General features: G+C 39.1%; 1 protein-coding gene, 1 long non-coding RNA gene and 1 pseudogene across 3 annotated transcripts in view; all 3 read left to right on the forward strand.

The window, feature by feature from the left end:
• Stambp (STAM binding protein) overlaps positions 1 to 3,468 on the forward strand; it is a 32,023-nt gene extending 28,555 nt beyond the window's left edge. For both annotated transcript variants that reach the window (XM_010631533.3, XM_033764844.1), the window contains exons 9-10: positions 321 to 420; positions 2,364 to 3,468. In XM_010631533.3, the coding sequence (XP_010629835.1) occupies positions 321 to 420; positions 2,364 to 2,420 (157 nt within the window). In that variant the 3' untranslated portion in view covers positions 2,421 to 3,468. The remainder of the gene's footprint in view (positions 1 to 320; positions 421 to 2,363) is intronic.
• A 4,263-nt stretch (positions 3,469 to 7,731) lies between these two features.
• LOC104867240 lies at positions 7,732 to 10,555 on the forward strand. Its single transcript, XR_781711.3, has 3 exons — positions 7,732 to 8,744; positions 9,803 to 9,854; positions 10,465 to 10,555. It is a non-coding gene; the product is annotated as an uncharacterized LOC104867240 (long non-coding RNA).
• Positions 9,286 to 9,397, forward strand: LOC117286697 (annotated as a pseudogene).
• Positions 10,556 to 12,977: the final 2,422 nt, after the last annotated feature.

A 12,977-nucleotide genomic window follows, 5' to 3' on the forward strand; every position in this document is an offset into this window, starting at 1 on the left:
CATTACCTCAGAGTTTTCAATTCTTTTTCATTCCAAATCCTGTTTATTTACTACAAAGTCTTAGCAACATTTATGTGGTAGCAGTAATGAATCATCTTTTAACTATGATTTGTTCACCACTAGGGAGCCTATAAGAGCATTCTATTGAAGTTGTCTCAAAAAAAGTTCTCCCCTGCTCTGTGTGTGTGTATGTGTGTGTGTGTGTGTGTGTGTGTGTGTGTGTGTGTGTTTGTGCATAGTTGTATGTGTGTGTATACATGCCTTTGATAGGGATGGGGGATACCATTGCTCGACTCTGAACCTGCCTTTTTTGGTTTCAGAACCGGATTCTTTAAATTAACTGACCATGGACTAGAGGAGATTTCTTCCTGTCGCCAGAAAGGATTTCATCCACACAGCAAAGATCCACCTCTGTTTTGTGTATGTATCTATGGAGGAGAAATTTAGGCTGTATTTTCAGTAGATGAGGTGCATCATCTTTTCTGACCCACACTGAAGATCAGCCTGTCACTTAACTTTTTCAGGTCTATATAATAAAGATGTGCGTACATGGAAAGCAGTGTGGGTTAGAATTAGATTTGAGTTATGGCTCTGCCACTTAATGGCAATAGATAGACAGACAAACATATTTGATGCTACTTACCCTTCTAGTGACTCATCTTTGTCATCTGTAAAGTATGTATAATAATTCATTTTTCTTTTTGGTACTGGGAATCAAATTCATGACCTTGCTCTGGCAAGATAGGCACAGTGTCACTGAGCTAAATCCCCAGCCCAATAATTTATTCTTTATACTGTGGTGGAGAGAATTTCTGGCTTGAACCCCCAGCGGAACATGCATGACTTCCCCATTGGGCAGCTTGATCCATCAGTGGTACATGCGTAAGTGTTCCATTGGGAGACATGGGACAGTCCCATTGGGTGGTACAAGCTTCCCAGTGGGACAGTCATGCATATGTGACCCTACTGTGAATGTGTTAAATGAAGTAGAGGCTGGAGGTGCAGCTCAGCAGTAGAATGTATCTTAGCATGTGTGAGGCCCTGTTCTCAGTCCCTGGCACTGCTCCCACACCCCCCAGTAATATGTCGAAAGTACCTAAGCTAAGGTGATAGCTGGCTTATTAAATGTTAGTTTTGTTCTTCATCAGTGGCCATTGATAAGCTTGTACTTTATTAAGAGATCTGAATTTACAGGGGAAAACCCTCTTAAGTTAAAAGTAAATATATTTGATTCTGGAAATTTGCTTAGATAATGGGGATTTTAGAACCTTTCTAGGAAGTTGTTTTCTTCCCCTAAGTTCTATTCTGTGAATAACAAGTTTAGTGGATGATAAGATCACTATGTTTCAGTTTACCCCAAAGTCAATTGTGATAGTTTTGCTTTTCTCCACACTACCCTGGAGGATGGCTACTTCTTTTTGGATTCAGAGAAAAGTGACCAATATGAAAAAGAGACTCACAACCCTGTCATGTAAAAAGAACTGGGTCACAAGTTCAGGCCCAGCCTGGGCAGCTTAGCAACTTAGTGAGAACCTGTCTTAAAAAAAAAAACAAAACAAAAAAAACAAAAAAAACAGAACACACACACACACACACACACACACGAAAAAGAAAATAAAAGCTCAGTGTGAAGGCCCTGGGTTCAATCCCCAGTACTAAACATAGAGAGAGATAGAGAGGAGGTGGGAGGGAGGGAGAGGGAGAGAGAGAGAGAAAATGGTGAAAAACCTCCAGAAAGAATCTAAGGGCTAACTTTAAGTAATAGAGAGCTAATGTATAAAAAATGTATTGAGTATATTTCATACCACTCCCAGCACTAAAGCTAAGACCTCAGGGAATGATAGCTTTCAGCTGAATAGAAGGAAGAATTTTGTAACAGATCTGTTCAAAATTTATTCTGTCTTCAATATAATAAATTTGTAGGTACCAGGATGTTAAAATAGAGACTGCACACTTAGAAAAAAAAGTCTGAGACACCAATGCACAGGTTTCTAGTTACAAAGACCCCTTTTGCATGCCCAAAGTGAGCATTTTTCTGTGATAGTAAGTGTACTTTATTATCTAATTAGCATAATGACCCAAAAAACTATAATGACTCTACTAATTCTTGTAAATAAATGTGTATTTTGCAAACAACTCTAGAATATATGTACATTTGAAAAATAAAGATTTATGGGCAGACATTGGTTTAGTCTAGAAATAGGACTTGATAGAAGCAATGATTCCCAGACCCCTTACCATCACTGCCACTTAAGTAGCAGTCTGGCTTCCAGATGCTCTAATGAGCATTTTAAATGAGGAGTCTTTAAAAAATTACTTTTCAGAATTTTCCAGGACCTCACCTTTCATTTTCTCTGTTGCAGAGCTGTAACCATGTGACTGTTGTGGACAGAGCAGTGACCATCACAGATCTGCGATGAGAATTTGACTCACACACCTGAAACTATAAAACCATGTCAGTGTACTGTAGCCCCTTAAGATGAGCTTTCCAGAAAGCTTTCGAAGCTTTTAAAGATAGAATAGGGAAGGGACATCACCTGGGGAAGAATTGAATTTCTGTATCTGGTTTGAAATGAAAGAATTGGATGTATTTTTTAGGCAAATCTGGAAACATGCATGATAACACTAAAGCAATTAATTCTAAAATTAAATTGAAAGAATGGTATAATGAGCGCTCACATACCCTTCTTTCTAGATTCACAAATTGTTAACCTTTCATTGTTCTCAGCTATCTTCTAATTTATCTGCCAACTTGTTTATATCTACCTTTTCACTAAATGAGGGCATCTATACAGAAATTTGGAAGCCATTTAGAAATCCTTTGGGATTTTCTTTTGGTTTGGGCAATATTAATGGCACTGATTACAAGGGTGAGGGGCAGCTCACTATATCGGAGCAGATGGTGAGGCTCAGGAACCCTGAAGAATGATGTTATCAGGAATTATGTTATTTAACAAATACTTCAGGATATTTTTGCTCTATAATAAAGTAACACTTAACTTATTTTATTGGGCTCTAGAGTGATCCATTTGATCAAGCCTCATATAAACAAGTTGAATGAAAGGTCTGGTTGTTCTGGAAAAGATGAAGGGAAAAGGAATTTGAGATGTGCCAACACTGAGGTGTGTCCCACTTCACTTTTTTAATTGTTTGGTGTTTTTTCTCTGTCTGCTGCTGAAGTCATCTCTCTTCTTCTGGTGCTGTCTCAAGTTGGTCACCCCTTTTTTCCTCCTTATGCCCCACAAGCTTTCAGATGAGGGTAGTAGAGCCTTTATCTGGAGCACCAGGTTACACTTCAACTAAATGGTAACATTCCCTAGCCGCCCCACCTCACAGATTCCATCGTGGTGCATATTCTGACTTGAGCAATACTTAGGAATGTGTGTGAAGCTGTAGTTGATTCTTTTTTTTTTTTTCTGTGACCTGAGCCTAGTGTTCTAAGATGGCCTAGAAATAACGTTGGCACTGTGATACCTCGTATATAGAATAAGGGTACTACAGTGAATTCTTGAGTAGAAGAGTGATTTAATTCTATATCAGAATGGGAATATATGAAATTTTGCTTCAATTTTAAAGTTTTGTGTTCTGACTGTATCCAGTCTTTATTTCTTAAGTTATTGGTAATTAAAATTTTGCCTGGAAAAGTCAAATCTTTATATATTTTTTTCTTTTTTGTACCAGGGATTGAACTCTGGACCTTGCATGTGTGAGGCAGGTGGCATCACCAGTGAGCTAAATCACCAGCCCTCAGATCTTTATATTCTTGTGCTTTGTTTCAATTCTTAACTCCCAAGGTATCAGGAATTCTTTTTTCTGAAGTTTTTGGTGTAAGTTAGGATGGGGTTCCAAGTGGGCTTGATTCCCTGGCTGTGACCCAGCGTTAGCCTGGCTGTATCTTTTTGTCCTGAGCAGACCCGAAATTGCCCAGTCCTGTACTTTACAGGAAATCGATCCCTTTGTTCAGGCACTTCTCCAGGCACTGCTTAGTTTGGGGTTATATTACCTTTTGCTTGGACTATTGCAGTAGGCTTTTATTAGGTCTCTTTGTGTTCACTGTGTACTATACAGTCATCCTCATATCTCCTCTCTTGCTCAGAAACCCACAGTGACTTTCTATCCACTAAAATCTAAATTTCTCCTTTATTTAGAACTTTCCTTCTAGGGGCCACATAATTTTCTTACCCTATCTGTACTTTTAAATAGGGAACTTTCAAAGAGATATTCATCCCTATACCCCTCCCCATAGCAGTTAAATCTGAATCTCTGAGGTGGATGCTAGACATTGTTTTTGTTCTGTCTTTTTCTGTCTTTAAAGCTGCTAGGATTTGCAAGTGGAGCCAGAGTTGGAAACCAAAACAGTAGTCATTTACACCTAGGAATTATGAGCTCTTTTCAAACTCTACACATCACTGACATTCAGTGAATATTTTTTGAGCCCAAGTGAACTGAAGGTATTGTAATCATGTCTATTACTAAGTAATTGCCAAACTGCCATATTTTCTTGCCTCTGCCCTTGTGCATAAGATATCTTAGTGGCTAAAGGGTGCAGTAAATCAGTCTACAGATTCCCCATTTGTACCTGCTGCCATCTAGCCACCCAAAGCACAGGATTTGGTGTCTCTCTCTTCACTTTATCTTGGTGGGAGATATAAAACCAGCCCATAAGGAAGCAGGGAGACCGGGTAGGCAAGTGGGCAAGAAGAAAGCAATATTGTGATTAAAGGAGACTCAAACCATGAAACCTGAGGACAAGCCTATGTTGGAAGGGTAATGACTACTCAGCTACAGAGATTGATACCTGGACTCCAGAGCCTAAAAGGCCGGGATGCTTTTCCACTCTCAAGCTGCACAAGTACCATGTTTAATGGTCTAGGCTGAGAGGGGAGACGGAGGCAATGTCTACTGGCATTGCAGTTGATCTCCAAAGCACAGACGACCCACCAGCATGCCACACACTAGTGCAGAGAGCCTCTGAGTGCTGCTTTGCTGGGAGATGGGAGGGATGGGTCTTTCAGGTAATTGTGTTTACAAACTCCTAGTTAAGTGGAGCTAAAGAGGAGAAGAATCCTGAAGCTTTTACAGTGTTCCCAAGGGTACTCAACTGTCTTGGTTACTTTTCTCATTGCTGAGACAAAATTCCTGACACAAAAATTTTTTTTTAATTTATTGGTACATTCTAGGTAGACAGTAGAGTCACATTCATTACTGGGATCTTGTACCTTTACATGCCAGGTCTTGGTTCTCATTTTTTCCCCTTGTCCCCAAAAAACCGCCCCTCCCCTCCCCCCCTTCAAACACTTAAATTCCATTTTTACATTTTCTCATATTTTTTTCCTTTTCCCTTATTCCCCCTTCCCTATCCTTCTCACTGTCCCTACACCTTTGGTCCTTTTCTTCCTATTTGTTAAGTGTCCCATTAGGATCTTGAGTACTATTTTAGTTTTTCACACCACAGATACTGTTCGGTACCTGACACAAAATTAAGGAAAGAAAAGTTTATTGTATCTCATTGTTTGTAGAGGTTTTAATTCATAATTGGCTGGCTCCAAGGCAGGCTGGCTTGGCAGAGGGGCATTGCAGGGAAGAAACAGTTTATGGTGGGCAGAAGGCAGCAAAGTAGCAAAGAAGCGTAGCAGGGCCCACCTCCCTTGATGTTGATGGATTTTGGGCTTCATTTTTTCCCAATAGAAAATGTTTTTCAGGTGAGGTTTGAGAAGAATAGAAGCTGCCGAGGGCAGAGCTTTAATGAGTAAAATTCCAGTGAATCCTACAACTAGTCTGTTTCAAAAGAATCTTTTCTTTTTTCTCTTTTGAGACAAGATCTTGCTATATAGTTCAGGCTGCCCTTGAACTTACTAATGTAGTCCAGGCTGGCCTCAAACTCATGGCAATCTTCCTGCCTCAGCCTCCCAAGTGCTGGGATTAGAAAGGTGTGCCACCATACCCAGTGGTCTCAAATGAATCTTTAAGAACAATTTTAGGTCCAGTTGTTTTTCTCTAGAAAATAGTCTAAGTTCAATCTTGGTATTGTGCCTCCTATCCTCTTATATTTCAGTGTTTCAATCCCACCTGGGTGTAGAGACCATTTTGTCCAAGGATCTTTGAAATATGTCAGCCTAGAGTGGAGCTTCTGGGTGAAGCCTTATTTCTTTCTGCGTGGAGCCTTATTTCTCTGTGTGGAGCTTTGCCTAGGACACTAAGAGGGCCTGTTTGGATCAGGACCATTAGAACATTATCCTCTGGAGAGAAAATGGCAGTTTGAATATTTAAGGCTTGGCTGTTCATTCTCCAACTCAATCCAGCAACTTGCCCAGCTCCTTTAAAGCTTATAAAATGGAGTTGGTCTAATATACCAACCTCAAATGAGGAAAAAATGGCATCTGCATGCAAATAAGGCCTGTGAGAGTTGAAAGATGTTATAAAGACTTAGGGATTTTTTTTCTCACCCTCCCTCCCTTTTTCTTTCCCTTGCTCCCTTCCTCTCTTCTTCCCTCCCTCCCTTTCCCTTTCCCTCTCTCCCATACTGAGATTAAACCCAGAACCCTTTCTCTGAGCTACATCTCCAGACACACACCCCACTTTTGAGACAGGCTCTTGCTGTGTTACTAAGTTGCCCAGGCTGAGTTCAAACTTGCAGTCCTCCTGCCTCAGCCTCCCAGAGTGCGGGATTACTGGCATGCATCACCAATAAAAGCTGTTTTGTATATCTTGAAACTCCTACTGGGCTTCTGTCCCTGCAGCTTCCAAGTAAATGACTCTTAAGGCACATTCATGTTCTTTATCTCTAGCAGGGCATTACACCAGATCTCTGGCCTGCCCTTATGTTCTGAGCTGGTAAATCAAGGGCCTCATGAACTGTAAGAGTCATTTCAAACTTCTGCTCATTTTCCCTAGGGCCCAGAGTAAAGCCAGGACCTAAAGAGATTCCGCATCTCTTTTTCCCTTGGCTCTATCCAACTCTTGCTTGAGCCTCCCACTTTTGTTGTTTCAGTTACTGCTTGAGATCAAGGAAGAAGAACATAACATACATAATCTTCACTCAAGTTTTACTCCTGTAACTAAGGTCCAAATTTTAGTTAGCCTTTGCTTACCTGAGGTTAGAAATGGGGCCTTAAACTTATAGAGTAGTCTAGCATTATCCTCTGAGCCTGTTAGATTTGGAATCCAGCCTAGCATGACCCTAGGCCAGTGGTGGCAAACCTATGGCATCCATGGGGCTGTTTGTTATCACTGAAAACTCTAAAAGGTTCACCATCACTGTCCTAGGCTTTGTGTCCTTCAACCGTCAAATGTGCTTCCCTTTAGGCTAGGTTCAAGTTCTACTTCTAGTGATTCCTTTTATTGGCAGATTCACTTAGGGAGCTTCCTTAAACTTCAATGATGTTGTTATTTCCCATAATTTGGTGTATGTTTTTTACTGTTTTGTAATGTGTTCTTACTGTCTTTTTTGTTTGGTTGGTTGTTTTTTGTTTTGTTTTGTTTGTATTTTTTTTTGGTACCCGGGATTAAATTCAGGACCTTATGCTTGCAATGCAGACGGTGGAACGACTGAGGTAAATCCCCAGCCCTCTTATTGTCTTTTGTTTTTTGGGGGTTTTTTTGTTTTGTTTTTTGAGACAGGGTCTCACTATGTAGTCAAGACTGACCTGGAACTCACTATGTAGCCCAGGCTGGTCTCGAACTCACAGTGGTCCACCTGCCTCAGCCTCCTGAGTGCTAGGATTACAGGGGTATGCCACCACGCCCGGCTTCTCTTATTGTCTTCTTAAGTGAGTCATGTCTCTGAATTCTCAAGTAAATTCTCTTAGGGTTGGGACCATGATTGCTTTATTCACTGTGTTAAATGCCTTTCACTCAGTTTAACATTTCCTTACTGTTTAGCTATTCCTTGATATAGTTCTTAGTGTTGAATCATATTAGGAAGCAAACTAGACCCATGCCCAAACCCTGAGAAGCTCCACCCCCCACCCTATGAGATGCCATCTTGGTTTCCTGAAGCAGCATCATGTCTTGGGTCTGTACTACAGTTGAGCTCTCCCTATAATTGCCAGCATAGATAGTTGTCTGCCAACAGGCTTAGTTAATGGGTAGTCAGAGGAAGATGTACAAAGAAGGCTAAAAAGGGGAGGGCAGAGAGGCAGGAGGAGACAGGAGATAGTGGCACCACTATCTTGTTAGAGAAACTAAGGAAGGCAGTTTAAAAAGAGACATCAGGCGGCTGAGGGTGTAGCTCAGTAGTAGAGCACTTGACTAGCATGTGTGAGTCCTTAGATTCAATACCCAGTTCCACATACAAGCAAACAAAAAGCCAAAACAGACATCAGAGCTGCCAAATAGCTCAGAAGTAGCTTTCTGGGTTTTGGCAATTAGCAGAGGCCTTCCCAGACAACTCCATTTAAAGTACTTCTACCCCACCACTCTATCTACATCCACTTCTTTACTGTCTATATAGCACAGTCAGTAGCTGAAATTGATCCTTTTTGTTTATTTCTAGCCTATATATCTAAAGTACACTTCCTGAGAGAGCATCTTTGTCTTTTCATCTTTTTTTTTTTTTCTTTTTTTTTTGTATCGGGGATCGAACTCAGGACCTTGCTCTTGCAAAGCAGGCAGTGGCACCACTGAGCTAAATCTCTAGCCCAACCTTGTTCACCCTTGTATCCTCAGACTCCTGAAGAGTGCCTGACCCACAGTGAGGTATGAGTAAGTGCTCATACTTGTCCAAAGTCATCCAGCTAATAAGTGTAAGTAGGGTTTTGCTTTTTGGAAACAGAGCACATTTTTGTGCACATTTTCAATAATGATTTTAAAGATTGTGTAATTCTAAAATAAGAAATTAATCATACACGGTGTCAGAGTTTGGATCTTGTGTCACCCAAGGGTCCACATGAGAAAGGCTTGGTCACCAGCTTGTGGCAGTATTGAGAGGCAGTAGAACTTTCAAGAGTTGGGGCCTAGTGAAAAGAAGTTACATCATTGTGGGGGTGTCCTTGAAGGGGATATTGGGACCCTAGCTTATTCCTCTCAATCTCATTTTGCTTCGTGGCCACCATAAGGGGAACCATTTTGCTTACCCACGTATTCCCGGTTGTGATATTTTGCCTTGGTCCCAAAAAACAATGGTGTCAACTGATCATAGACTGAAATCATAAGCCAAAGTAAATCTTTCTTTTTTGTTTATCTTGGGTATTTTGCACAGTGACAGAAAGCTGAATAACACAAAAGGTTATCTCTTAAAAGGTAAAAGAAAGTAACATTTGTGTGTTTTAATCTAATTTGTAGACAAGCACTTAATCTGTTTTAATCTAACTGTGGACAGGTACAAAACATAAATCCTCCTTTGTAACCCAGAACTCCTTGTTCAGTATGAGTTTTCATGCATAAGAGAAGTAATATTTTTGCCAGGCACAGAGGTACATGCCTATAATCCTATCACTTCTGAGGCTAAGGCAAGAGGATCACAAGTTTGAGGCCAGCCTGGACTACATAGTGAGACCCTGCCTTAAGGAAAAAAAAAAAGACCCACAATACAGTTTAAAAAGATGGAGATATTGATAACCACTAAGATTAGTTCCAAGACTAGGGCTAGGGATTTAGCTCAGTAGTTCTGCTGCCTGCCTTGCAGGCACAAGGACCCAAGTTTGATCCCCGGTACCTCAAAAAAAAGATTAGTTCCAAGACTAAAGAACTAATAACTAGATATCATAAAACATGAGCAAAAGCTCTTAGCTCTCTTGATACAGTATTACAGTTTTTATGTTGTACCACATGTAGATAGCTTTTTGTTTCCCCTTCTCTAAAGGCTTCCTTGATGAGAAAATGAGGTCTGTCTGCAGTTGAAGAAATATCTTACTGTAAGTGTTGGATCATATTTGTTTAAATGTAGTTAGTAGTAAATTATCAAATTTAATCTGTATAGGTTTCATTTTAATAAAACATTATTGTGGCTTTCTTTAATTCCAATTAGGACATTGATTTCCAAAAAGCAATCTTGGATTCAAGTATTTCATACTCATGTGGTGCCAGTTGCATTTTACTTGAAAATTTTAGAGAGCCCCAAATCTGAGTCTATAGCAGTAATCTAAACCTTGGATTTCCCAGTTCAAGCATACGACATCACTTAGAATTAATAATTTAAAGTGAGGGGGAACATTCAGCAGTATAATGTAATTAATGATATATACGTTGTAAGAGTTCATAAATCTGAGTGATAACTTAGTTTAAAATTAATGAATTTGTTTTATTCTTACTGATAACACTGGGTCCTACCATGATTACAACCACATAAATATTTTTCTATATTTTATAATTGACATCAAATAAGGAGAAAATATTTTATGGAGCTCTTTGATTCTGAGGTAAGAATTCACTTAAAATAGGCTGTGAATTTAATAGGCAAACATGTCTACAATCCATTTTTAATTCATAAGAGTCAGACTACAATTGAAATATTTTTTCCTTTAGCTCATGTAAAGAAGCTGCTTACCAGGACATAGTGGCATATACCTGTAGTCCCAGCACTCAGGAGGCTGAGGCAGGAGGATCACAAGTTCAAGGCCAGCCTAGACCACATAGTGAGACCATCTCAAAAAGAAGGTAAAAGAAAGCAAGCAAGAGAATAAAAACTGCACATGTAGTCATTCATCTTTCATTTAGAAGTAAAAATGGAATATCACAAATTAAAACTTCTGGAATTTCTACAAATTCTACAGAAGACTTCAAATGTTTTAGTTACTTAGTAAGAAAGAGTTGAATGACATGAATTAAGCATTGGACTTCAAGTATAAAAAAAGATAAAATATACCAGAAAAGACAAGAGAAAAATAAAGCAGAGATTACTTCAATTAAAAACAGGAGAATAGTTAGAAGCATAATGACATTCTTTGAAGAAGCAAAATAGCCAAAGAAAATATATACAAAATTAGAAATGAGCAAGGAGTTATAAAAATACATGATACAAGAAAATTGTGGGGTCAGGGATTTAGCTCAGTGGCACTGTGACTGCCTTGCAAGTGCAAGGTCCTGAGCTTGATCCCCAGTACCCCCCTCCCCCCAAAACACAAAATTGTGCACATAACTAGGCTAATGAAGCCAAAATTATCTTAAGTGGAATACTTCCAAAAGGTGAAAAGTGTGAGCATTATCTGCACATGCTTTTAATGAGTTCTTTCACATTTTCAATAAATATGTAATTCTCATGCCATTTTTATTGTGATAAAAGATACATGACATTTACCAACTGTGTTAATCTGTTTTGTATTCCTATAACAAGAGACCTGAGGCTAAATAATTTTATGAAGAAGTTTATTTTGGTGTACAGTTCTGGTCCAACCAAGATCAAGGCCCACATCTAGTAAAGGCTTACTTAGTAGCAGAGTTTCAAGGTAAGAAACAGGAAGAGAGAGAGAGAGAGAGAGAGAGAGAGAGAGAGAGTGTGTGTGTGTGCATTCTCTGATCTCTCTTCCTCTTATAAAGCCACCAGGATTCAGTAAGAGGGTCTTGATTCTCGTGACTTTCTGTCATCCTAATCATTTTGCAAAGGTCCCTCCTCTAAACACCACCAGATTAAATTTCCACCCTCTTAATCTCACAGTGAAGATTAAATTTCTCAAATGTACAGTTTAGTCATGTTAAAGATATTCACATTGTAAAAGAGATCGCTAGAACTTTTTCATCTTTTGAACTGAGACTATATACCCACTAAATTGTAACTCCCTTTTTCCTCTACCCCTCAGTTCCAGGAAACCACCATTCTTTGTGTCTCTCTGAAGTTGGTTTCTTTAGAATTACACAGTGTTTGTCAGACATTTTGTGACTGGCTTGTTGCATTTAGCCTAATGCTCTCAAGGTTCATCTATTCTGTAGCATGAGACAGGATTTTTTTCCTTTTTAAGACCTAATAATACTCAGCTGCATTATATACCAGTTTTATTTTATTCACCTATCAGTGGACACTTAGGTTGGTTCCACCTCTTCGCAGTTGTGAATAATGCTGCTATGAACAAACAGAATGTTGTCAGGGATAAGATAGAAGACCTGTTCTAATTACCAGTGATGTCTTAAAGGATAATGTAGCCAATGAAATGAAGCTGGATAAAGAGAGTACTCAGTTTTGTCCTAGAAACCTGAAGATAATCAATAGCACTTGGGAGTCTGAGGCAGGAGAAATGCTGTGAGTTTGAGGCCAGCCTAGGCTACACAGTTTAACACCAGCCGGAACTACTTAGCAAGACCTGTCTCAAAAAAACAAAACAAAACTTTTCAAATATCTTTCCGGTATAGGTAACAACCAGTTGTAGTGTGTGTGGAGGGTGGTATCACATTCATCCTAGCAGTTAGAAATAGAAAATATCTTAGGACAAAGTTAACAGAAAGGTATAGTCTTATATGAAGAAAACTGTTAAGCTTTGCACAGACAGATGAAGAAAATAAGTGGAAAGATAGTACTATATTCCATAAGGGAAATACTTAAAGGTTTAAATACACTCAGTCTTCTCTTCCTTAACCCATAACTTTAATTGTAAAGACACTAAAAAAATTCTCATTTTTAACATATTTCAAAATTATTCTGGAACACATAAAATAACTATTTAAAAATTGAAAAGATATTGTGGAAACATTTCAGATAACTCTTACTATAAACCTCTAAGTTAAAATAACATGATGCTTGCAAGGACTATATTAAGAGTTCGCAAACTATTGTTGAAGGAAATAAGAGAGACAAAGTGTTTAAGTTGCCCAAGGCCATGGAATTTCAAATGAGTGGTGTTGGACTTCCAAATTGACACTTGTAACCACACTCAATACTGCTTCCTAAAATATACATAGACACATGTATACGTAAAAACCGAGAAAGAAGTACATAAGAATATTAACATTAGGGCCGGGGATCTGGCTTAGTGGTTCCACTGCCTGCCTCGCAAGCGCAAAGGCCCAAGTTCGATCTCCGGTACCAAAAAAAAAAAAAAAAAAAAAAA

The sequence above is a fragment of the Fukomys damarensis genome, unplaced genomic scaffold (genome assembly GCF_012274545.1).
Source record: "Fukomys damarensis isolate Sample0158 unplaced genomic scaffold, DMR_v1.0_HiC HiC_scaffold_2, whole genome shotgun sequence".
Classification (NCBI taxonomy): Eukaryota; Metazoa; Chordata; class Mammalia; order Rodentia; family Bathyergidae; genus Fukomys; species Fukomys damarensis.